Here is a 27,369-nt window from a genome sequence, read left to right on the forward strand (position 1 = left end):
TGTCCACTCTGTGGTCATCTTGGCATTGCTGCCAGGCAGTTATTCCCAGTCATGTAAGACCAGGTTCCTATCTCTTCTTATAAACTGAAGGCCAAATTACCTTTTAAAAAAACATATTTCAAATCATTTATAAAGTCGTTTAAATAGCTTAGTGTTTGGCTCAATAATGCACAAGAAAAATATTTTTCCACCTGTATCCTTTCTGTTTAGGTTCAGGTTGGCTGCTGCACTTGGGCTGATCTCTTGCGGCATAACCAGCAAGCTGATTGGCTCTTTTTATTAAAGAACATGGCTTTCTCTGTAACTCGCCATGTTGAGCGCTATGAGCTCTCCCATTCATTATCCAGCCAGTGACCTGTCTCCTTCTTTAGAACATTTCTCCTTTGCAACCTCGATTTGAGACGAGCTTGGACAAAAGAATTAATGAGTTAGAGCTGCACAATATGTTGTTCCCTAATCATTATCATGACGTTGACCTGCACAGTACTGTTGTATGCAAAAAGCTTCTAACAAATTCCTGAATGGTTGATTGTGGCTGTGAACAAACTGACCAATAGAATTTTCACACTTGCGGATTTGACCCAGCAGAAGTCCTCATAGTAGGGAAAACATTACAGTAGTGGCAGCATTTATGAATTAGGACTGTAGAGGACACATTTTTCCATCTTCATGCCTCATTTTTCCATGGAAAATGTTCGTTTGTCGGAACATTGTTTTATTTTCAGAGAAGAGCTACAAGCTTTTCTTTAAGAGTTACCTTCATGACTGTAAAGGAGAGGATCTCATGACAAGTTCACGACATCATTATTTGGAACTCCACCAATTTCAAAAAATTCTGCGTCATTCAGTCATTCAGAATGGTTTGATGTGAAATGATTCAGTTTAGAGAAATTTGCTGAGTTAGAATTGTTCACAGTGGTGGAACCACTGTGGAACCAGGCGTCTGAGGAGTTTAATGCTTCTGAAAGCTCCCTTCCAGAAGGTTTTTTATCTGAAATGGTTAGATCTGTGCTGCCTGATTTATGATTTATGATGCAAATGCATTTTAATCCATTTATTTTTAACCATTTATGGCGAAGGGGTAATGGCAGAGTGTTGTAAGGCAAATAGTCCCCAAAGAAAACTTATCATTTTCAGATTTATGACTATTTTACCACCATCAACATGACATCTAAAAACTCAGAAGAGACATGTAGGTTCACTGGTGGTTTTAGATAGTAAATAAAATGGTTATATTTGTGGCGACCCCTGGTTCCTATCACCGCCACTATAAAGAAATCAGTCTGTGGGTTTCTTGTAAGTTTCTCTACAATGAATCATTTCAGATCAAACCACTCTGAATCGGTTTACATCTCAAGGACTGAATTACTCAGAGATTATGAAATATTGGTGGCACTCCCCTTCAACCTAAGATCTGTAGTCAGATCTAATTTGAGAAAAGTAGTATCATGAAATGCTTTGGTGTACACAGCTTGTCCACAGAGTGCTAGCTGCCGGTTTTGAACCCCTATATGGTCACGTGTTTCTGTGAAACATCAGGGTGTCATCTTCGTGTCCCAAAGCACTAAAGTGATTTGAGTTTCAAGAAGTTTCACTTTACAACAACAGAGCCATGTGCTCAGCATCGCCAAGATACGACCAAAACAAATACATCGTGCAGAGAATAATTTCACGACTTCAAGCGCAGTTAAAAAGGAAGCCGATCCTGTTTGTGAACTGATTTCATTGGTCTGCATCGCGTCATATGATTTCCAAGTGACCTTTTGATGTTGTGGAGATTGGTCACTGTTTCATTAAACACAGTCAAGGATGGAGTGATGGAATAAAACATCTGGTGAACCAGTAAGCAGCCCTGGCACTGTACAAACTGTCCGTGAATTTTTTTTATCAAAGGTTATGGCAAATTTAGAAAATGTGATATCATGCTCTGTGTATTTTTGATTGGACACAGTTTGGGCAGAACCAGGAGGGGTGAATATGCTGCTTACCATATCTAGAAAGATTCAGTGACATTAGTGTAAAGCTCATACTTTATAATAATAATAGTTTTCTTTCAAAGTGGGGAGATTTTAATAATGTTAGTCAGGATGTTTGTTTTTAGTTGTGTCTAATTTACAGTGATCTATTTAATATGAAATATTTAAAAATGGTTTTAAAGATTTTCTCTTTTTTTTGGATTTAATGTTGTTACATATATAATGTTACCTTAATTTGTCATTATTAGGCCATTTGAAGGCCTAATAAAAGTTGAAGGAACAAAAGGAGTGCTGGTGTCTTAATATATTCTCAGGTTGGGCCTCACCCTACTGCATTATTATAATTAGAAGGACCTGCCTCTAAAAGGAATAAATTGAATCAGAAAAAAAATTCAATTTCATAGGAAAATAACATCCATGTCTTACCAAGGAAGCATAAAATAACCTGCTGTGATTAATACGGAGCATAGGCAAAGTGAAGATCATGAAGTAAATGATAGCAACCAGGTCTGCAGAAGTTACTAGATCAAAACACTGTGATGTCTTGCAGTTTCAGTGGAACTGAAATGAATCCCGAAGCCAAGATCTCTTCAGGTCAGTTATGAAAAATGACTCCAGAAGAACCTGGTCCCTTTAACCGCCTTTTAGTTTTAAATGAAGTTGTAGCTCCAGTCAGTTTGCTCCTTTAGTTTTGCACTGAAGCTACAAGCCTAATACAGCTGACTAGTAATGGAAGGTTATATCCTAGCAAATGGCAAACTATTAATGGCCCATTTACCTCACCTGTCAGAACAAAACCTTGTAACTCTTATTTTTATTGTTTTGTCCTTTTTTTTCTTTTTTTTTTTACAGAATTTGAAAATGCACGCTGGCCTTCACAATGCACTAAAATTTCATAATGAATGGACCTATACAAAAAGCTCAAAAAATGAAAAATATTCCGGTTCCATTCACTTTCATGCAAAGTTAAAGTTTTTACCTCCTCCTGTAGAGTTACCAGTTTGGAGATATAAGGTTTTGTTCTGACAGCAGCGATATGTAACATGATTCTCTCACTGTAGGTAAGAGCTTCAATTTGGTAAACATGAATGTAAGGCCTGCCAAAAATTATAAGGTAATATGAGGGAAAACTAATGTGAGATCTTGTTTTGAGTGGCACCCTGCTGGATTCATCAGCACAGACCAGCATCTAGTGCTAGTAGTTTACCAGCATACCAGCATCCAAAACACAAGATATGCTGGTTTATACTGGTTTTCCTAGCAGGGCAGTTTTATCATTTCCATTTTAATTAAAAAATTATATAAACACATAGAATTACATCATTACAAAATATTGTAGATATGTTTAAATCACAATAACAATAAAAAGTTAAGTTTCAAACTGGTGCAGTCTTTTACAATTGTACTGTTAGTCCCTGAACTGATACAAGCAATAGCCTATGTAACATTTTTTGTTAGTAGTGTATGTGAAAAGATGGGGATATTTGGCTTTCGTGTGAAATTTCAGGATGAACCTAAAATGCACTCTAACCATTACAGGTGAACTTAATGTGACCTTCTTTAAACTTTTGAATTCATGTGTCCAGCTGTTCAGTGTTTCAGTACTTTTTGCACAACTTGCTGTTCTCTAACAAGGAGCTTAACAGCGAGGTGGCAGTGGAGGTGGTGGTGTTACAGTGTGGGCAGGTGTGTCTAGTGAATACAGAACTGCCCTACACTTTGTGAATCGTACAGTGCCCCAGTGGCCCGTACTACTGAATAACATCCTTAATCCAGTCAGTGTGCCTCTGCATGAACAACACGGGCCTAATTTCATCTTCATGGACGACAGCGCTCCAGCTCATCGAGGTCGCATCATTAGGGAACAGCTGCTGGAGACTGGGGCACCTCAAATGGAGTGGCCTGCGCTTTCTTCAGACCTGAATCCCATAGAAAACCTATGGGATCAGCTGAGTCGCTGTGTAGAGGCTCGTAAATCTGTACCCCAGAACCACAATGACCTGAGGGCCACCCTTCAAGAAGGGTGGGATGCCATGCCTTAGCAGACAATGACTTGTGAACAGCAGGAGACGTCAGGCTGTAATTGATGCTCAAGGGCAGATTGCGAGTTAATGAGACATTAACATTGTTTGTTGGGGTGCAACCACCACTGTTGGCTTTTGTTGGCTAAATTGTTTGAGATGAGAATCTCCACTGCATACTTCTACTAAAATGCCCTACTTTCATGATATAATTTCACTGTAGCGTGAACTTTTTACATTTTCCATAAATTTCACCCAAAAGCCAAATATCCCTAACTTTTTGTGAGTAGTGTATACCAAACATATTCAAGTACTAAACACATGTTGGGGACATTAAACAGTGCCCGGCAATGACCCTCTAACAATGTAATCTGAAGTGTCCCAGCCCATGAAATTCATTGACGGAGCCATGCTTGTTTTCCAGTCGCAGGGTAGGGCAGGTAGACCAGCTCAACCTGCTGAATTCAAGACAAATGAAAGACCTGCTTCATCACTGTGAGGACGTTCAGCGTCAGCTTTACATAAAAGCAATACATCCGTCAGACAGTTACGCTAATAGTAGCTACAGGAATGAAGGGAAAATCATTTCTTGATACTCAGTCTGAAAATAACATCACCACAAGGAAATATAAGCTAACTGGACACACAAGGAAATGTGAAGTGTTTTCAGTCTGATTAACAATGATAAAGTGTCAAGCATGAAAAACGAGAACAGTTAGAGGAAAACTTTACTCTGATACATTAGCTTAATACTGAACAACGGTAGTAAACGCACCTTAGCATGAGCTTAGCATGCTAACTAGCCCCACTAGCATTCATTATGAGCAATGTTAGCATTTAGAGTTTTTCACTTTAAATTGTTGATTTTTGCCACCAGGACTTCTTGTAAAAACAAATAGGGAAGCAAGTTGTATCTGTTGGATGTACAGCACTGTACAAACGTTTTAGGCCAGCTAAATCACAAGTAAAGCTATATATCATGACTGGGATGTTTCTGAGGAAAAATCCATTTAAATGGTCATCCAGCTCGCAATTCCCACTTGGAAAGTCAGAAGTTCTTGATAACCATGCCTATAAAAAAAGAAATAATAGCATTTTAAAGCTTTTTGGGCAGCATTCCCTGCGAAAAAACAGGCATGCATTCCATCATGCTGGTCTTGCGCTGGTTTAGCCAGACACCCGGTAAGGTCATGCTGGTTTACCAGCATACCAGCATTCAGAACATAACATACTGGTTTTGCTGATGGCCAGCCTAATAACTTCCATGTTGCTGACCAGCATCTCAGCATCCAAAACACAAACAGAACTTCTATTTCTGCTCGTTTTTATTTTTTATCATAACTTGAACATACATGTTAGCCTTTATATTGTGTGTAAATGTCATGATATATGGACAAATAGAAATGACCCAAATTTACTTGGAAATAAATCTGGTTCCATTGACTTACATTGAAAGTAAAATATGTTTTGCCTTCTCCTGTAAAGTTACCATTTTGGAGATATAAGGTTTTCATCTGACAAGTGATATGCTAGTTTTGCTGGTGGCCAGTCATGTTGGTCAATGCTGGTTTTTCTAGCAGGCTTTTGAGGTGTTTTTTGATTATGATATAATGGTGTATAATATGGCTAAATACAGAGGAATACTTGGATAACTGCGTTTTATTTGTTCAGTACAAGATTTATCTTATAATGAAGGATTAATGGCGAATTACCACTTTTTAAAATAAATGATACACTAACTAAACAACTCATTGTTTTTATGTATACGAGACTTCACCAGCGGGGCTCCATACAAAAAGTAGCCTGGTCAAATATTACTAAGTCAAGCGTTTCGAGTACTTTATAGTTATATTTTATATGTTGTCTGTAATCCTATATCCTATCCTGATATCAAACACAGCCTTTCTTGTTCACTGAAGAAAAACACACTTCACTGGCATTTCACACCTGTGACAACAAATAATGCTTCTTGTCAGCAATGATGACCAAGCATTACGTTCATTATCAAGCCTTGCGCCTTTCCTGGAGCAAGCGAGCAACATATAAGTAGGAAAAAGGAAACATGTCAATCTTAACTTTCAGGACTGAACAGTAAAGTCTTTGTTAATAACGTTTATCAAAGTTTATGAAATCAGAAGTATGCTGTGAATGTGGATGGCCTTCTTTCTTCATCTCCAGCATAGCCATCTGTCAAAAGACGAAGGTGGGAGAAAGCTGTATGACAAACTTCAATGGCATCAGACTCCATTCACTGAACCCGTGCAAAGCCTATGAACTATTGCAGCATTCCTTACATAGAAGTAAGGACGCAGCCAGTTTCATTTTAAAAAGATGCTATGAAAAAATCTGGGTTCAGGATCAGTCAACAGCCCTGCGTATTTTCCCTCACCAAATTCAGTTCCTTAAGGCCTTGGAAATAGGCTGATGTGTTGAATCAGTGTGAGGTACAGTGAAGTTATACAGGCTGGAGCCACTCAAGAGAAGAAAAACATGCTTAGTAACTGAAGGAAGAAAGTTATTGCCCTGTGCTTTTCGCTCCAACCTTGGACAGCAGTAAAATCAGTTTACATGCATTCAGTCAAGGTTTATGTATAACCGTTAAATCGAATGTTACCTGGTATATATTGCAATCATAATAGTCTGCAGGCTATAAAATGGTGTGGCAAGGTTCACAAGGTTCAGTTTTTTCTTGGCCTTCCAAGCAAGAAAGCACAAATCTGCATAGTACAGATAGACTACGAGGCTGTTGCCTCTGTTCAGATGTATTTACACAAAATATCCACGTTCCTTTTACAACCTCATTTCCAAAAAAGTTGGAACGTTGTGCAAAATGTTAATCAAAAAAAAATGATGAGCAAATCATTTAAACCATATATTTAATTGAAAACAGCACAACAAATCCATTTGATGGTGCAGTCTTTCAGAGTGGTGAACTCCTCATCTTTACTTTTGAAGGATTCGGCCTCTCTAGGATGCTTTTTTATACCCAATCATGTTACTGATCTGTTGCCAACTAAGCACCAGGTGTTTTTTTTAGAACTACACAACTTTACCAGCCTTTCGTTGGTTGTTGGCATCAAATTCAAAACAGGCATATATTTTTCAAAAAGCAATAACATTTCTCTGTTTTAATTTGAAATGTCATCTTTATAGTAAGTATAGTATAGTAACTTCCTTAAAAAAAAATGGTTTACATGATTGGCATGTGTTGTATTTTCGGGTGTATGGTTAGTCTTCAAACTTTCTGTCTGATGGTAATGGATTGCATTTGCCTTTTTAAAGCAGCTTAAAACAAAAACTTTGTCAAAAAAAACTTGCTTGGTGAAAGAAAATGCAGAATGTGATCGTTGGAGATTTCGACTGTGAACCATGGATTCAAGTGGTTAAAAATGTATGAATAATTTGTTCAACTAACTTACCTGCTTCAAAAATTCAAATTTTGCATTTACATTTCAAATGACCCACTGGCCCAAGAAAAAATCAAACTTACAGAATTGTCATGCTGCTAACTGGTGAGGTATAAGCGTCTGTTATGTGTTAGCAACATTAGTCATTAGTCATTAGTCTGCTACTGCATTCGACAAGACCTTTGGAATTTTTGACCAGGAAGAAACAAAGAAAACGGCACCTCGAGTGACAATTTCTACTCAGAGAGTCAAGATGACGTTCTCAAATTCGGGTTTATAAAATTCTCTACTTTTATGGGAGAAATGCTTTAGATCAGCCAACATCGACTGTTTTGAGAAGGTAAACACACCATAAATGGTAGTCATATCCCTAAAGAACAAGCTAGCTGGTAAGCTATGTTCACTTCCATGGAGGCTTGTTTTTCTCATTTTTGGCCTCACCATTTCCCCTCTAGTGAATTTCCACAAAGCCACCTTAATGGCTGGTCCACTAGTGTATTAACTCAAGTGAAGTTTATTAAAGGAGTCCTCAGAGGAACGAGGGATTGAATGAACAGCACTGTAAACTTCAGCAGCAGAACTTGCCACCTGACACATTTCCCTTTTCCAGAGGTGGACGAAGTACACAAATCATGTACTTGAGTTCAAGTAGAGATACCCAAGGTAAAAGATCACTCCAGTAAAAGTAGAAGTTCCTCCCTTTAGACCTCCACTTGAGTAAAATTACAAAAGTATTTGCCTTCAAATGTACTTAAGTATAAAGTAAAAGTACTAAAAGAGTAATTCTGGCTCTGATCTGGTCCTGTTATCATTTTTATAACAAGACTCGCTTCATGAACTCATTTCAGGTGAAAGTCCTCCAGCTTCTCTCTTGGTAAACCAGTCTTTTAATAGAATGTCATTAATTAGCGACGCTGGTGTCTATTAAAATGATCATAAGCACAAAACACTGAAGGTAAACAGTTTCCATCAGGGAGAACCGAGTGGCTCTGAAATCACTTTTTACACACAAGCAAAGTTTCAGTTTCAGATTTATTTACAACTTAGTTCCAAGTTTAAGTTGAATAAAAACTGGCTTTAAACTCAGGATCACAGATGAGCTCCTTTACTATGTTGATCTGTAGGCCTCTGTTCATAAACATAAACCAGCCCAAAACTAATTTACTATAAAATGAAATGGTGTTTGTAGAAATTCAGAAAAAAGCCGCGTCAGTCTCGACTGCATATGTGGACATATTTCTATATTGTGCTCTATTTACACAAAGTTAGGTTAGTTCATCATTTATGTTGAACAGACTCTCCCAAATCTTTACACTGCTGCACTGACATTGAACCGTGTGCTGCACTGGGTCAGTATGACCAACAGGTCAAAACAGGCTCTAAACAAAGTGACCTCTGTGCCCTGATTGGTGCTCTGGCTTTGCGCTTCTTTCGTTTTGACATGTTACGTTTTTATACACACAGAAACCAAAAGGAGCCACAGATTTCTCAAAATGTAGTGGAGGAAAAAGTCAGATATTAGACTCTGAAATGTAGTGGAGTGAAAGTAGAAAGTCGCCCAAAATGGAAATACTTAAGTAAAGTACAGATACACGAAAAAACTACTTAAGTACAGTAACTAATTACATTTACTTAGTTACTGTCCACCACTGAATATAATGACTGACAAAGCTCTTTTTAAGCCACAGCAGTAAAATACTTTAAATACTTAACATTTTAAAACAATAACTTTCAATTTGGTGGGCTTTTGGTTGCAAACTACTTCAAATGGCTAATGGCTGCAGCTAACAACAACAAAAGGCACTATGACTCTAGTATATAGCCAGACAAAGCAATTTTTCACAAATTTCACGTTATGTTCAAAAGTTTGCATGGTTAACCAATTCCCAGACAGCAAATATCAGAATGTATCGGATCGCTGGCTTGATAAGGTCAGTGACCCGTTGACAGTTTGTCAACTTCAGACCACCAGATTATTGTCCTGCATACAATCTCTAACTAGTTTTAGTTTTTAATCTGCTCAAGCACATTTTAAATGCACACAGTTTATTTTTAAAGGCTCATACAAATATTACCAACAAAAAACGAATGACTAGGCCTGATATAAAAAGACTTTATAGAAACTGTTGTTGCTGACACTGTGCTGGATTATAATTATTTACTAAACTAATTTACACAGTACAGAGTGATTCAAAAAAGATTGATCAGATTTCAAAGCGCCGTATTTTTACAACCATGAGGCGCCTAGGAACCAATCACATACCAACTGAAAGAGGAGGTCATAGTGTTTCTATGTCACTGGATGATGGCTTCCTTCAGTCCATGAGGAGATGGAGACCCCTGAGCAGAAAACGTTTTACATTCACCGCTTCAACAAGAGTGAATCCGTCATACCTGTGCAAGGTGAACCTCCAACAGCTCAGAGCGCTCTTTGTCGGCTCCACAACACTGGATGATCTCCGAAATCGCACTGAAAGAGCCGTGAGTATAGGGACATCGACGTGCTCAATTGAGTATGGCCTGAATTTGACTTTGACTATTGTCTGTATAACTGGAGTAAATCGGACTGTGAGCGGAAAATGAGCGGTGATAGGTGGAATTTTGTCTAATACTCTGCTTAACCATTGGTGGGCCGCCTGGAAAACCAAAAACGCCAGTGGACCAACAATGGCTCACTGTCCTCTTTCAATCATGGTTCACTCACTGAAGCTAACCTAACTTGTGTTTACCGTTTGAATAATCCTCTCCTCACTGTCCACTCATTCCCTTCTGCCACACGTGGTCACTTGTGTAATGTAGGTATGACGCACATCCAAGTGGTGAGTTTACGAGGATGAGGGCAAGTTGAGAGTATTGTAGCTTGACTTTTGTAGCTTATAGCTGAATGTTGCATTGAGAATCAAGCTTCAGACAGGATAAGGGGCAAATTGTGTAAATCTACACTGAACTACTGCTCTAGCCGGTGGGTGGACACATTTTTTAGAAAAAGAATTCAAGCAAAGACATCAAGTCCATTTTTAATAACATACTTTATTTGTATAAAAATATAAATATATACACCAAAAAGGCCTTGTTGTGGCCACAGTGTCTTGTTCTGTAATTAAATCTCTCAGGTTAGGCAGCTTTCTGCGTCTTTCCACTCATTTTCTTTCAAGCTCGGCTCAGTCCTCCACAAGTCTTCAAATAAACTCCTACATTCCACGTAACTCATTTGAATCAACACTGCAGTGACTCAGAGCGACTCGGTCGACCCTTTTTCACAAACCACAACGAAGCACAAACATTACCCTCCTCGCATAAACCTAACACTGGAAAAAGACTATAAATCTGTTCTAGCAAGTGTGGTATAGAATGCATTTCACCATATGTGAAGCATTGACTAATACCACCACAGTACCCCCAGGATGGTACTTGTTTCAAACTGCTTGAAAAGTTATTGGCTTTGTTCCACTGCAAGTCTGGACTGATTTGGAATTCTAAAACCTTCAGGCAGTTTTCAGATAAGAGGCTCTTTATGCCCTGCCTGTTCAACTCCCTTCTGAGAAACGGAGGCACGGCAGCACGTTGAACTACCATATTATTCCAAAATTATTGGCCTAAATTGTTGTCAGTTACTGAGGCTTCCTATTATGTTGGGTTAATCTGACCATTACATGTAGAACCAGTCAAAACTTTGAACATACCTACACATAAAAGTGCTTTTTTCAATAATGTAACTTGACCATTTTCCCCATTATATTTCATATTATCCCCTGTTTAGATCCACTTTGCCTCACAACACAGCTGATTGGCTCTGACTCATGAACAGATATTTCAATAAGGTGAATAAAACTACGAAACTAAGCAAAGTAAATAGGATGATGAATGAGGTTTAGCGTTTTTCCAACCTTATAGTTCACTTAAGTTCTAAAAGAGAACTACCAGGTTAGGGAAGGCATTTAAAAATATGTTTTGATTTAACATATTCATATCGCATAACTTTACAGGAGAAGGAAAAAACCTACTTTACTTTTAATGTAAGTCAATGGAACCAGATGTTTTTCCAAGTCATTTTGGGCTGTTTATTCTGGTCCATTCATCATGAAATTTACACGCAATGTAAAGGACAACATGTATTTTCAAATTAAGTCCAAAACTGAAAAACGTCAAAAATGGAGATACCGACAACAGCGATATATTCATTTTATTTGCCTTGGAAAATGAAGCTTTCAGACCAAACTACCTTTAAGATTCTGAAAAACACACATTCAGTGAGGAGCATCCAAGCTTTGACTGGTACTGTACATATTAGCATGGATCTTCATGAAAGCTCATTAGACTAGTTTCCATGACTCAGTACTCTCTCACTCTTTCCCATTGTTTCTCCCTCTGTCTCCATCTTCCTTTTATTCTATCTCTCCTTCTGTCTCGGGTGAACTGATTATGCAAGTTGCGAGGTGCGGCTCTCAGCCACTGACGTGCTAATGCTCAACGTTTTTCAGCCGCTCCCAAACAAAGGAATGTTAGAGAGGGTGCTAAGTTAACATTCATGGGTTTTAACAGTCTGATCACAGTTAAAAATGAAGGCATGGCAGTGGCTGCTTTTGAGGGACAGTGAAGTGTTTCTGTGGGAAAGGCTGTAAGAAAAGGGCCAACACACTTGAATCTTTTCCACAGACAATTAAGGCACCAGTGCTCACGCTAACAACGTTAAAGAAAGTTAGCAAATGCTAACTGGTGGTGGTGACTTTCATTACTCGTTACAAAAGCGAGCATTTAGCATGGAGCAGTATTCCATCTCCCTCTTCCTTTAAGGACTGTGTACCTCCGAAGCCGTGTGTTAATCTGTAGTCGGCATCATGCTGTATGAGGAACTCTGGGGCTAAGCTGTTTTTCTCAATGCTAAAAATAAAGTGTTTTTCGAAAAATGGCCGTGGTGAACAGGAATGTTCAGAATTTGACGTTTTTTTTTTATTTTGTGTATAAAAATTTACCTCAGAATGTCACTGAGTACTCTGAACTACAGAGCTCTGTAGCAGTCGAAATGCATACATGCTACACCAATGCTACCGGCAAGCTAACGCTTCAGCTCACTGAAATGACGTCGCATTAAAGGAAGTCTTCTATTATTATACCTGGTTATACATCAACACCAATTGCTTAGAACAACTTAAGTACCACACTAGATCAAAACTGCTGGCTTTTATAAAGTTTTCTGGTGAGGTTTCCAGTCTTATGAAGTCACTTCAGCGCACTGTGATGTTAGCTCGTATTTTGACTCCTTAACCTTGTAATTCCAGGGAAACTCTGACATTAGGCCACATAATGTACATATCAGGTTTGGAATATCTGCCAACTATGGTGACTTCTGAAAAAGGCTTTCATTTATCACACAGAGAAAATCTACTTAGATGCAGACCTCCCAATATGAGACCAACTGCAGAGTGATGACACAATTTCGGAGATCCATGCTGTCCTTGAAGGAAGTGCAGGGTATGCTGCTACATCCTAAACGCTAGCATTTCTAACACATAATGGAAGTTAGCACTGCTAATAACCACCCCAAAAAACAGCTGAGATCAAAAACAGTGATTAAAGGGGATCATGCCATCACAAGGTGAACCACTTATAGACAGAACCACTATATTTCATGTTGCCTGGGGAAAAAAATAGTAATACAGGGTGAAAACGGGAATAATCAGTGGACAAAATCAACACTTTACAACCTTAGCATTCATTAGATGTTACCAACGTTGTAATGTAGCATGTAGAAACATCTCGTAATATAACCGTTCAGCTCTTAAGCCAGTGAAACCATTCTTGAAAAAGTTCACTAGTTCCTGGAAACCAGGACCAACTCTGGCAACAGCATCTCTACCTTTTTATTGAAAAAAGGTAGATGTTTTTATGGGGAGAGAAAAAAAATGTATTTATATATAAATTTATATATAAATGTCTCTTTGGAGGCTTAGTAGACCCTGATTCAGGTGCATGGCTCAAACTCGTAAATGTCCTGCTTTAAATGCTTGGAGCCCTTCGTCTCAGTCCAGCAAGTTCTGGCTAGGAGTAGAAGCCCTCATGCAAACGACTTGTAGGGCACAGGGTTGTAGTCTTGGCGAGGATGCTGAGCAGCTACGACCACCAGAGGCAGCCTTGCTTCTTGCCAAAGAGTATTCAACCCAAGACGAACATTCAAATGTCCTGATTACTTTAATAGTTTGACGTAACAGTAGTTGACGGAAACCCATTGTCTTTTGGCAGCTTTTAGGAAATACCTAAATTTCTTTGGTTTATCTGTGTGCTTACAAGACATCTCACTCTGGAGGTGGATCAGGTGTAATAGAACAGAGACAACAGTAAACCGTGTTTTGCCCTGGCCCTCTGTTATAAGAGTATGAGTGCTAAAGATCAAGCTAAACATCTGTGGTTCTGCCCGGTAAATCTTTAGCTTGTTTTAAACGCTCAGCTTGGAGCCCTCCATCTCAGTTCTTCTCAGTCTAAAGCTGAGTTTATACCCCTCCTAAGCAAAGGAAAGGTTGGGAGCAGAAGCCCTCATGCCAACGCTTGGCTTGTTGGACATTGGATGGAGCTCGGCCTTCAGCTTGGCATTGTACTCCGGCTTGTGGTTCAGTTCGTGCATGGGCAGGGTGCAGTTGCTGTCTTGGTCCCGGTACTGAGAGTGGTAAAGACTCATGCTGTGCTCACGATGGCTCTTCATCTTTTTGGCACACCTGGAGATCCGTTTAGAGATCAGATAGAGGATCTCGCAGATGCTGAGCACGATGCAGATGGCCGAGGCGCCAACCATGAAGTAGGTGAAGACCTTCTTCTCCATGGGCCTGCCGATGTAGCAGTCCACCACATTGGGACAAGGCGTGACCTGACACTTGACCAGCCGGGGCAGGTCGAAGCTGTTGTAGATGTGGTGGAGGATGTAGAGGAAGGCCACCTCAATGCCTGTCTTGGCAAAGAGGCTGAGCAGGTAGGTCCACCACAGGCCACCGTGCTTCTTGCCCGTGTTGTCGTAGAGTTTGGCATCCGTGCCGTGTTTTTGACGGTACTTCCGCTCACGGTCTTCCCTGTACTTAACGTGCATGACCACCAGCAGCGAGGGACACGTGACGAAGATGAGCTGCAGCGCCCACAGGCGGATGTGCGAGATGGGAAAGAAGTGGTCGTAGCAGACATTGGAGCAGCCTGGCTGCTTCGTGTTGCAGTCAAAGTCCTTCTGTTCGTCACCCCACACGCGTTCTGCCGCCACCACATACACCATCACCCGGAACACGAAGACCACGGAGAGCCAGATCCGCCCAAACGCCGTGGAGTATTTGTTCACCCCGCTGAGCAGGGCCTGGAACGTCTTCCAGTCCATCTCTCACTTTCTCAAGCTCTATTAAAGTCTTGTCTTCTTTCTTGATTCCTGTTTCTTTTCCCCACCCACACGCTTTTTTTCTGATGGTATGTGTCACTACAGCAACCTGTAAAAATGCAAACAGAAGTAGGTATGTCATCTTCATCTGAGATTAAACTAAACATGCCAACAAACACCAAAAATGATTCTCACTACAAAATAATATGCAAAAGTTTAGATGCCCCTAGTCAAATTACATTTAGTCACTTAATTACACTTCTTCTACTGAGATCACATTTTTACACATCACTAAATTGAACTGAATTGAACATATTGGGTGTGCAAAAATTATTTTATGGTATTTTTTTCTAATCCATTAAACACATACAAATTGTCCCTGTAGAGCAGGGCTATCAAACCTAACCACTAAAAGGGCCATATTAAAAAATCTCAATAAACCTGCGGGCCAGCTGTGCGTTTATTTCATTTTTACCTAAATCTTTGCTACACCCCAACTGACCATATTCAAAATATGCCAAAACCGCAACAGCAAAACTGAATACTTGAATTATTCCAAAATAATTTTAAATAAAAATAAACTTTTATATAAAACACTAGGCCTTCTTAGCAACAGATAACTTTTAAAGCCCTTTAAATGTCCCCTGCCTGTTTGCTTGAACCAGACACCACGCATCTTTTCTTTTTGTGTAACCACTGGCCCAATGATTGTTACTAGAGGACATTGTGTTGCAGTGCTTGCTGAGGACTGTAGTGCATCTCAAGGGAAAATGGGGTAATAATAATAGAGGATTAAAATAATTTTGCGGGCAGAATAGAGTTTTGCCACAGGCCTGTTTTGTGTTTGACACATGGGCTGTAAAGCATGTGTTAACTTGTTTTCACTCGCTTACACTGAAATTCTACTGCACTTGATTTTAAATATAAGATCATTATGTAATAACACTGTAATTTATGACAAATAGAGCTTAAATACGTTAATACATATTCAATTCCCAAACTTGGTCATATTTCATTCCAAAAGATAATAGGACTCTTCAAATTCTTATGTCTGTTGATGTAAAGTTCAGAAAAGGAATGTTAGTTGTGTTTAATCACACACAGCAGTGAGTGAAAGTGATTCACAACAGTGGCTGCATTTGCGTACGGGTTCTTCCTTGTCTCAGTAATGAAGGGCCCATATTCAAGAAGCTTTCATATTAAGAGTCAAAACCATTTGCATATGTTTCAGAAACAAAACCAGCAGATCACTGCAATAGAAAAGTTTACTTCAGAAAAAGAACATGTCCGTGTTTAATATCCCTGTGAACATGCAGTATATAGACGGTCCTTGTCTTTCTATTTACCTGCCACTGATAGTCATCAAACATTTGGAATTACCACAACTTTCAACATCAGTTTCAACTTGTGAGATTATATAAAATAGCAGGAGATTAATGATTGTACTTAAAGATGTACTTAATGATTTGCAGAACATTCCCTACAACAACAATACTGGTAACGACAGCGAAGGGCGATATCACTCACTTTACTTTTAATCCGATACCAAGTGATACCAACAGCAATGCCACCATGGTCTTGAAAAGTCACCAAAAGTCTTCTTGCACACATAAAAATGATTTCTAAACCAGTAAACCAGTAACAGCGTGCATATCAAAAAAACTTTTGCATTAGTATTAAGCAAGTGGCACATGAACAGACTAATAGTGACTAATGTGTGGAGGGAGAGGGCAGAAGGAACCTCTAAAGAGACTTTTTATGATCAATGCAGCACTGACATTTTCATGTGAAGACTAAGGATTGCACAGACTAAAGCCGCTGACTTGTTGACGCTGTAAGCTTGAAGTTGACCAGCCGCTGATCATGTAATTACGACATTAACGACATGGATGCCTCAGTGAAGACAACAGGTGAGGAGCCTGACTTTCTTGGGTCCGTATCTCCAGTTCCCTGAAGGCGATGCAATGCGATCCAGAGCTTGTTGGATGGGCCATGTCATGCTCTACTGACGTGTGGAGTTTGGCTTCATCATGGATATTAAAAGTCAAAATTTTTAAGGTCACTTGCTACAAAGCATTCCCTTCTCCTGTGGTATTATCCATGACATCATCAGCGATTAGTCGGCGGTGACTCGACTTTCAACACATAACTGTCGACTTTAAAATGTCTGAAGGTGTGCATCCCCTACTGAAGACCATCGTTGGGATCAGGAAAATTGATATTTCGGTATCAGTCTGCTCAAAACTTGAGATCGGCATGTAGGCCCGACACGTCCCACTTGTAGTATTTACTGTACTGAGAGAAAAGTCTGTTTACATGGTGGCCTTTTTCTTGTTAAATTAAAGATAATGGAGATGATCTAGCATTTATCGTTATGGTCATTAATTACATTATATTTGGTTGCATATATTTGGTGCAGTTATACATTAACAAGGGCTGCCCTCATAATTTTAGTAGTAATTTTAAAGTTGGTTGCTTTCGTCTGTACCAACAAACATTGTCAACTTATATCGTTATGTTACACATTGCCACGTCACCCATTCCTTTCTTTTTCTGTTCCAGTATAATTTACAGCCGTGAAAGGGGAATTTCTGAGGATGTCTGATGTCTGAGACATTGTTTTATGATAGATTTGATAGCTCTGAAATGTATTTATGGAAACCCATTCATGGCAGAGGAGTACATGTAGAGCATCATGAGGCAAAACAGACCCAAAAGAAAGCTTATTATTCCAGATTTGCCACGTTTTCACCAACATCAACATTACATGTAACATACAAACTCATGTAGGTTCACTGGTGATAAATAAAATGGCTATTTTTGTGTTGTAGACACTGTGAGGCCTGGTTCCCATCACCACTGCTGTAAAGAAATCCGAGTCTGTAAGCAGGAACGCACAACTCCAGACCTGGAGGGCCGGTGCTCAACACAGTCTGGTGAATTATCTGCTCTACAGCAAGCCATTACGCATCAACCCACTCCGTCTTAAGAGCGTCTCAACCACCGAATTATGCAGAAATTTATAAAAATATATGGAATTCCCCTTTAAACTGGGCCTATGCGAACCAACTTACAATGAGCAGGATTTGGACCTATGGTCATTTAAGCCATACAGTAAGTTAATTATAATTATATAATTAGATTAATTGTACCATATTTGATGTTCACCTCAAACTCTCTTTGTAATGCTACACATACACAGTTATAATAACCACATGTTGGAGTTCTGTTTGCCTTTGGAGGCTGGTACTGTGGCCTGTAGATTAATATATGCTAATGTTGCCAGACCAGTCTAACACGACTGACTCTTTCTTCTCACTCGGAAATCACTGAGGTACATCTTTACATGCCTTGATAACAACCTTTTCAGATTCAGGGGCCTAAAACTATGATTATGCTCTATTTCTATTCTAAATGCAACCACAAATTATGACTTTAAGATGTTTAAGACTGTAGTAGCTAGGTTGGTTGGTTAGTGTAGTGGGTAACACCTCTGCCTTCTACACTGTAGACTGGGGTTCAATCCTCACCTGGGTAAGCACCCTACTCTACACCAATAAGAGTCCTTTGGCCAGACTCCTAACACCTCCTTCGCCTACTTGTGTAAAATGATCAAACTGTAAGTCGCTCTGGATAAGAGCGTCTGCCAAATGCCATAAATGTAAAATATTCCATATGCCATAAATTAAAAAATTCTACATCTAATTAAATTGTTGCCATGTAAAGAAGTTACTTAGCACACCAATAAGAAAAGAAACCAAGCCAGAGCTGTTCACAGCGGCAGTGATAGGAACCAGACGTCCGAAGAGTTTAATGCCTCTGAAAGCTCCCCAACAGAAAGGTATTACATTACACTGCTTTATGACAAGTGATATAAGCCTTTGTGATAAGGTTTGGGCTTATAATGTATTTGAATCCATTTATTGGGATCTATTCATGGCGGAGGGGTACATGCAGGGTGTTGTAAGGCAAGTAGTCCCCAAAGAACTTTTTTTCAGATTTATGACTAACAACAGTATTAAAAATTCAGAAGACACATGTAGGTGGGCTATATTGTTGTTGTGACCCCTGGTTCCTATCACCACCACTGTAAAGATATCAGATATGTAAGTTTCTCTACAATTAACCATTTCACATCAAACCAGTGAATTATGCCGAACTTTGGAAAAATGGTGGAGTTTCCCTTTAAGTAAGAAAAGCAAAAGCACAGTCTGGCTAATCAAATGCACGCCCAAAGCTTTGTATTCTAGTTCCTGGCGTCTAAAACGTACAAATGAATACAAACAGCATATAAATCATAGAATTTTTCACCTTTTACTGTCATCTTTCTGAAACACATCTGTGAACCACAGCCTGGCTGATCTTACTTACTTAATTCCAGCACATTTCTCTTCAGCTGACAGGAACTCCGCTCCTCCAGCGAGGTTCTCGGCCGTATGAATCCAACTTGGTGAAGTAAAGGTTGTAGAAGGATCGATGGGACTCCTGTGAGAGTTAAACGAAGAAAACAGACTCCGAGTCTGAGGACGGAGTTGTAAAAAAATCGAGCGGAAACGCTCAAAATTACTCTGCGCTCTGGAATCACTCTGAGCCGCTGAGCTGCCAGCCTGAACAGGCGCTTACAAATCTCCTCCTCCAGGGGTCGGACCGAAAAACACCGAGCACGCACAGGAGCTCGGCTTCACAGCCGCTCGGTCTCACAGGCAGGTGAGAGCGAAAAAATCCGGAAAAAAACGAATGCTGAAGCTCACTTTTAGCCACGGAATAATTCTGTGAGCAGGCTGATGGTTACAGAGCCCCGCCCCAAGAGGAGGACTGCTAAAGCTGCCTTTCAGCCATGAAGCCATATTTCACTGCCAAAAGTTCATTCAAAGCGGAATTCCACGCAATTTACAAAATGCCTGAGTTAATTCAGTCGCTGAGATGTTAACAAAGACATCTAGAGTGGTTTACTGTGAGATGGTCTATTGTAAATACATGTATCGACTTATATATCGACTTAGAATAGTGGGGATGGGAACCAGATGTCTACAACACAAACATAGTCATTTTGACTATTAATAGTAATTAATGAGTACTAGTGAATCTGTATGAAGGTTTACCTGTGATTCTTGTGATGCTGATTAGAATATATATACACTATATTGCCAAAAGTCACTCACCCATCCAAATCATCGTATTCAGGTGTTCCAGTCACTTCCATGGCCACAGGTGTATAAAACCAAGCACTTAGGCCTGCAGACTGCTTCTACAAACATTAGTGAAAGAATGGGTCGCTCTCAGGAGCTCAGTGAATTCCAGCGTGGTACCGTGATCGGACGCCACTTGTGCAGCAAGTCCAGTCGTTAAATTTCCTCACTACTAAATATTCCACAGTAAACTGTCAGTGGGATTATAACAAAGTGGAAGCGATTGGGAATGACAGCAGCTCAGCCACGAAGTGGTCAGCCATGTAAAATGACAGAGTGGGGTCAGCGGATGCTGAGGGGCGAAAAGTGCAAAGGTCGCCAACTCTGCAGAGTCAATCGCTACAGACCTCCAAACTTCATGTGGCCTTCAGATTAACTAAAAAAACAGCGTAGAGAGCTTCATGGAATGGGGTTCCATGGCCGAGCAGCTGCATCCAAGCCTTACATCAGCAAGTGCAATGCAAAGCATGGAATGCAGTGGTGTAAAGCCACTGTGCCACTGGACTGTGGAGCAGTGGAGACGTGTTCTCTGGAGTGACCAATCACGCTTCTCCATCTGACAATCTGATGGATGAGTGTGGGTTTGGTGGTTGCCAGGAGAACGGTACTTGTCTGACTGCATTGGGGGATTATGCTGTGGGGTTGTTTTTCAGGATTTGGGCTCGGCCCTTTAGTTCCAGTGAAAGGAACTCTTAATGCTTCAGCACCAAGAGATTTTGGACAATTTCATGCTCCCAACTTTGTGGGAACAGTTTGGGGACGTCCCCTTCCTGTTCCAACATGACTGTGCACCAGTGCACAAAGCAAGGTCAATAAAGACATGGATGAGCGAATTTGGTGTGGAAGAACTTGACTGGCCTGCACAGAGTCCTGACCTCAACCCGATAGAACACCTTTGGGATGAATTAGAGCGGAGACTGCGAGCCAGGCTTTATCGTCCAACATCTGACCTCACAAATGAACTTCTGGAAGAATGGTCAAAAATTCCCATAAACAGACTCCTAAACCTTGTTGAAAGCCTTCCCAGAAGAGTTGAAGCTGTTACAGCTGCAAAGGGTGGGCCGACATCATATTAAACCCTATGGTTTAAGAATGGGATGTCACTCAAGTTCATATGTATGTGAAGCCAGACAAGCAAATACTTTTGGAAATGTAGTGTATATATACACACAACTTTCTGTGAGGGAGCTTTTAGAGGCATTGAACTCTTCAGTTGTCTTGTAATTACATAATAAACTTTATGCTCACTTAAACCATTTATAGTTTACCGCATTGTTCTGTAATGATACATATATATATATATATATATATATATATATATATATATATATATATATATATATATATGGCCAAAACTATGTGGACTATCCTAATTATTGAGTTCAGGTGTTTGTCACACCCATTAACAGATATTAAGTGCATAAAATAAGCACATTGCCATTCAATCTCCATAAACAGTTAGTATTACAGTCATTCCTTATTTTCAAAACAGTAGTTCAAGACGAACAAAGTTTGGTTCCATATTTAGTAAGTAAGTAAACATTTATTTATATAGCACTTTTCTAAGCACAGCTACAAAGTGCTTCACAAACAACAAGTACTAAAAATAGAATGATAAAACAAAACAGATACATATAACTATAAAAACAGTACAGCTACATTCATAAACAACATACATAAAACCATAAAAACAATGCAGCACTATCCAAAAAATAACAAAAGCATCACCTGTGACCAACCTCAAAAGCTAATGAGTAGAGATGCGTTTTGAGTCTTCCTTTAAAAATGTCCTTTGATCCAGCTAGTCTAACATCCAAAGGCAGAGCATTCCACAACTTGGGGGCATACACAGAAAAAGCACAATCTCCTTTTCGTTTCCGTTTTGTCCTAGGGACCACTAAGAGCCCCTGAGTAGATGACCTTAGTGATCTGGTACTAGGATACGGTGATAATAATTCTGAAATATATTTTGGCCCATCACCGTGCACCGCCTGGTATGTTAAAACCAAAATTTTGAACTGAATTCTAAAAACAACAGGCAACCAATGCAGAGATGCCAGTACAGGGGTAATATGCTCCCTTCTTTTAGTCCCGGTAAGTACCCGGGCAGCTGCATTCTGAACCAGCTGCAGCCGTGCCATTGCCCCTTGACTAAGACATGTAAATAGTGCATTGCAATAATCAAGTCGTGATGATACAAAAGCATGAATGATCTTCTCTATGTCCTGGAAGGAGAGCATTTTCTTGATTTTGGCAATATTTCTCAATTGAAAATAACAGGCCTGCACCAGCTTTGTTATATGCATTGAGAAATTAAGATCTGAGTCAAAAATGACTCAGAGGTTTCTGGGATAAGGGTTTATCTGTGAAGCCAATAACCCAAGTTCCTTCTTTAGGTTATCAGCAACCTTTTGAGAACCAAGAACCAATACTTCTGTTTTCCCGTCATTTAATTTGAGGAAATTACAGCTCAGCCAATCCTTAATTGCTTTAATACAATCAGTGAGACTCTCTAATCTCCTGAAGTCGTTCCTTTTGACAGAGAGATAAAGCTGTGTATCGTCTGCGTAAAAATGATAAGAGATATTAAAACGACGAATCAGGTCACTTAAGGGGTATTTCTTCTGGATGCTTCCAGCCATCACATGGATTTATTTACCAGCACATGTGATTCAACAGTATTGATTAGGCAAACCAGATATTTGATGATATCTACAATTAATACTGGGATGCTATAAGGACAGATTTGGAAATGATACAACAATCACACTGATATACATCTAAAATTGCTGTTGGGACAAAACTTGAAAATTAGAAAAAAAAAATTGAACTCCAGCTGTGTTAAATTCATTCATCACTTCAAGAAAAACTGATCAACAGAAATGCTCCAAAAATATTTGAAAACTGCATTTTTCCTGGTGATTTTACTGCACAAAAATAGGCACATATGTCCATATTCTGACTTGGAAGTTAACAAAACACTGTTTCCAACATCTGCTCGTAAGAGGCGCCGACACAGTTTAGAAAAACCTCAGCATGGTAAGAGTTTCCATGAGTGTGAGCTAAAGCGTCCTGTTTGGAATATTCTGCTAAGCAAACTGTGGTGAGCAGTGCTTCACTCGGGACGGTTACATTCAACCCTGTTCAGACTTGCCCCAGACTTGTGTCACGCAAGGGAGGGCCCACGCTTTTTCAGAAAGGAAAGCCTTTGAAATTTTGCCAACTGACTGATTTTAAAAGGATTTTGTTGCTTAGAAACCTGCACATATATGGCGGGTTTAAAGGTGGGGCAAGGGGTCTCACAAGGTCTGACAATTGTTGGCACTAAAAAAAAAACAGGGTTTGTTTTTCAACACTTCTTGTGAATGGGAGATCAGATTTCCTCAGTTCCTCTGCAATGAGAGTGTATTATAAACTGTGTATAACAGCCTCAGTGACATGTTTATTCTTGCATTGAGCTGGAATTACATTAAAAGTTCCTACAGGGTCGCCACTAGTTTTCATCCATAACAGTCATAATTGACTTTTATATTGATTTATATTGATCTAATAGAGCTTGTATTAGCTTTACATAAGCCAGTTCAGCATTGTGATCAGTAAACTTTGAGATTTTAGCATGTAAGCTCATGCATGCCACGTAGGACAGGCCTTTATTTAGCCCACAGAAGCTAATGCTTGAGAACTTTCATCTTTCATCATAGCCAGAAAGCTAGGAGATGTTTTGGCTTCAAAAATGATCCTCCAAGCTAAAGACAATGGTGAGATATGGTCAAGGAAAAGGAGCCAATTATGTTACAGGAAGAGAGGACAGAGAGAAAGTTATGCAGCTGGACTGGCCAGCAATGTGTAGTTCAACCACACCATCATGATTGTGACGCATTTTTCATTTTATCTGCATTTATTTTTGAAGAAAAGTGCACGTTTTAAATGCATTTTGCTGCGCAGCTGACTGCAAGTATTTTCACTCATGCTTAAACGCTCTACTCCCTTCCTGAGGGAACGTTGGAAATCTCCATGAAAACACACACATAATCATCACTGGCGGGCCGGATGACTCACCACTAAAGCCCTCTGCATGGTACAAAGCCACATGTGAAGGGAAGACCTCAAATTACTTATTCCCAGTAATTCAGCTGATGAAAACCCTTGGATGAATGGGAAAATGACTTCTTAGTTCTCCTAAATGTGATCAGTCAGGCAAAATATGTTTGGTGTCACAAGACTTTTGCACTGGAGGTACGAGAACAGGCTAATCTAACTTACAAGTAATGGAAGCTTATTCTTCCCCCATTAGAGTGCTGCAACGGCCTGACTAAATCAATATGCTTCCTTCAGGTTCTTAGATCTGCTCAAACAGACTTGCTTATGTGGTTTCTGACATTGTGCCTTCATAAAAACATGGACAAAATGCCACCACGTTGCTAAAAACAGTAGTAGAAATGTACCATTACTTGTTACTTACATTGGCCTTGCAGCTCCACTGTAAAACTAAAGAAGCAAACATGTCTTGCCTGATCAGCTACACTCTCTCTTTCGATGTTGCTACTGAAATCCAGGGTGTTTAAATGAGAAAATCCGTTCATTTCCAAGTAACTAAATAGGTAAGATGTAAGGTGGTTTGATTTGAAATGCTCCATTCTAGAGAAACTCACCGAGTCAGAATTTTTCACAGTGAAGATGGTAGGAACCAGACGTCTGTAAAAGCTATCGCACAGGAAGCTATTACATGAAATGTTTATGGACATGGTGCCGGTTGCCTGAGACATTATATCTGTGACAGTTTAGAGATGAGAGTTTGTCCTAGAACAGTGTGCTTCGGCAGAGCGGTACTTGTAGGTTGTTAGAAAAAAGAAAATGCATTATTTTCTATTTATGCATGTATTTATTGGTAATTGACATTGCTTAAATATTCAAAAGACACTGGTTTGTTGCTTTTGTGGCATAGCAAATAAAATGTCTAGAGTTATGTTATAGATATCACACCCTATAGTTCCTATTGCCACCACCTCTACAGTGAAACACGTCACATCAAGCCACTTTGAATGCCTTTGTTTATGTCTCAATGACAGAATTGAGCAGAAATAATAAAAAAAATGGAATTCCCCTTTCAAGGAAAGTTTGTCCCCCTTTGATGCAGTAACAGGCTGTACTCTTCTGAAAAGGCTTTACACTAGATGTTGGAACACTGCTGTGAGCATGTGATTGCATTCAGCCGCAAGAACATTAATAAGGTCAGGTACTGATGTTGGATGATCAGCTCTGGACACTCCAATTCATCTCAAAGTATGTTGCTTCATCACTCCAGAGAACACAGTTCCAATGCTCCTCAGCACAATGCTGGGGGCTCTATAGTCAACTTTGGGACTGGGCATGGCGACATTAGGCTCATGTGCTTCAGAGGGTCCCATTCTTTTGATCAATTATTTTCTGTGGAAGTTATAAAAACTGTAAAAGCACTCACTGATTAGAAGGGGTCTGGGTACCTTTGATCATGCACTGTACTTTGGATTAAAGGAAAAGTGTAGAAATTTGATGGTTCCCCAAGTTATTGACTTAAATCACAAGTCAAGTCACTTTGGCCTGTTTTTCTCTGTAGAGCCAAGTAGTCCCCACAGCCATAGTGTGCATTTCTGTGTTGTTGCAGACTCACTGACTACTGTATGTTTTGCCATCTGCTGTGCTGCTAAATGAGGACTAGGAAATACCACAGAAAAACCACACATGACAGTGGCTCAGCAACAGCTAACAGGCTAATAGCTACACATACCACAGAGCACATTTGATTCCTGCTGCCATTCCAAACACCAGTCACTTCACTTAGTGCTCTCAGATATGAGTCATTATCCTCTAAACGATTATTATTGAACATCAAGTAGCTGGAACCAAGCTTATGCCTCAGCCTACCATGCTTTAGTCTAGAAACTAAGCAAGCATTAGCTTAACCCAGTCTTCTACAGCTCAAAACACCACAGAACAGGTTTGGTTTTGTTTTTCTGTCACTCCAAACATAGTCACTCGACTTTGTTCTATGAGGCATTAGTTTATATCATCTACATTTGTATCAACAGAGCTTGATTTGTTCGACTCCATAGCCTGCTAGCTAAGCTAACTAGGAGTGCTGTTATTTAGGAGAGTGGGGACAATTAGCATTAGCCTGGTTGACTTTCTATAGACCCAAACACCAAACACTCCAAAAGCAGCTGCTCCACTTCACTTCTCAGATTTGAGTCTTTAGCATCTGAATTTGAATCATGGCCAAAAAAGAACCTGTTCTCTGGTGAACACTAAACAGAGCTATTATCATGCTAAGCTAATTGTTGTTTGTCTGCTAAGGTAATGCTTGCTAACTAAGTTGTTTGGCTGATGGTTTGACATTTGTTGCTGCTCTACTTCATTTGGTGACCATGTAAGTGAACCGTACTTATTTGATATGAACTGGTTTTAAAGGGGGCGGCACAATAGCGACATAAACATAAAATTAGTCTGGGAACGACGACTTCATTAAATCATCTCACCGAACAGTTCTCTGGCCCTTAGCATGGTAAGCGCTCTGTGAGGAACCGTCCCCATGTGTAAATGCCAATGGAACGGTTTCTCTCCATGCCAAGAACCGTACGACCTTACAGTGGGAAAGAGGCTGTTGACTTACTGCTACACAATTTAATAACCTGTAATAATAATTTGTCTGTCTTTTTCATCAGCAGACTTGTCTTCTCCAGCCTTTCATATGCAGACAGGAAAACAAGACACGCGGGCATGTCTTCCTGTCTCCATGGAGAACTTTATCTGTCAACTTTTGATTTACTTGTGTAATTAGTGTTTGTCTCAACCTGTCTGTATCGGTAACCAGAAACAGTTTGTGCCTTTAGGGGAGAATACCTGAAAATATGTGTTTGCATCTATGAGGTGTACAAGACAGATGAAGCAATGAAAAAATCGAATTCTTCAAACAGAAAGCACAACACAGAGAACTCAGCCACTGAATAATTGAAATTGTTAGCTATGTGAACTGGTGGTGATGAAATCCATTATCAAATTAAAATGTGCGCTTTGGTAAGATATATACTTATGCTGCTCTTTCTTGTATATACATTGTAATAGACAGTCGCGTTAATACAGGGTGAGTAAAAAAAAGTCACTGGACACCGTTTTATTTTATTTCTTAGAAAAACTAATGTCTCTTGATAAGAATAATAGAAGCTGTAATAAAGGCAAAGTGTGGACAAACTAAACCTGAAAATGTTGATAGTAAACTTTGTGTTAGAGGCCTTTGTGTAATTTTCTGTTGAATATATACAGCACTAACAGTGCTAACAGTAGTATAGGTAGAAATGGTGCGAGTACACAGGATGAGAGAGGAAAGAAAGAAGCAAACAGGACACAGGGAGAGAGAAAGAGACAGACAGACAAAAGGAGATAGACAAAGAG

General features: G+C 39.7%; 1 protein-coding gene across 1 annotated transcript; it reads right to left on the reverse strand.

Moving 5' to 3' along the window:
- Positions 1-11,570: 11,570 nt before the first annotated feature.
- Positions 11,571-19,527, reverse strand: gjb3 (gap junction protein beta 3). Its single transcript, XM_017707817.2, has 2 exons — positions 19,124-19,527; positions 11,571-14,861 (listed from the first exon to the last, which is right to left on the reverse strand). The coding sequence occupies exon 2, from the start codon at positions 14,753-14,755 to the stop codon at positions 13,904-13,906; it is 852 nt and encodes a 283-aa protein (XP_017563306.1). The 5' UTR covers positions 14,756-14,861; positions 19,124-19,527; the 3' UTR covers positions 11,571-13,903.
- Between the last annotated feature and the right edge of the window lie 7,842 nt (positions 19,528-27,369).

Source organism: Pygocentrus nattereri, chromosome 10, assembly GCF_015220715.1.
Source record: "Pygocentrus nattereri isolate fPygNat1 chromosome 10, fPygNat1.pri, whole genome shotgun sequence".
Taxonomy (NCBI): domain Eukaryota; kingdom Metazoa; phylum Chordata; class Actinopteri; order Characiformes; family Serrasalmidae; genus Pygocentrus; species Pygocentrus nattereri.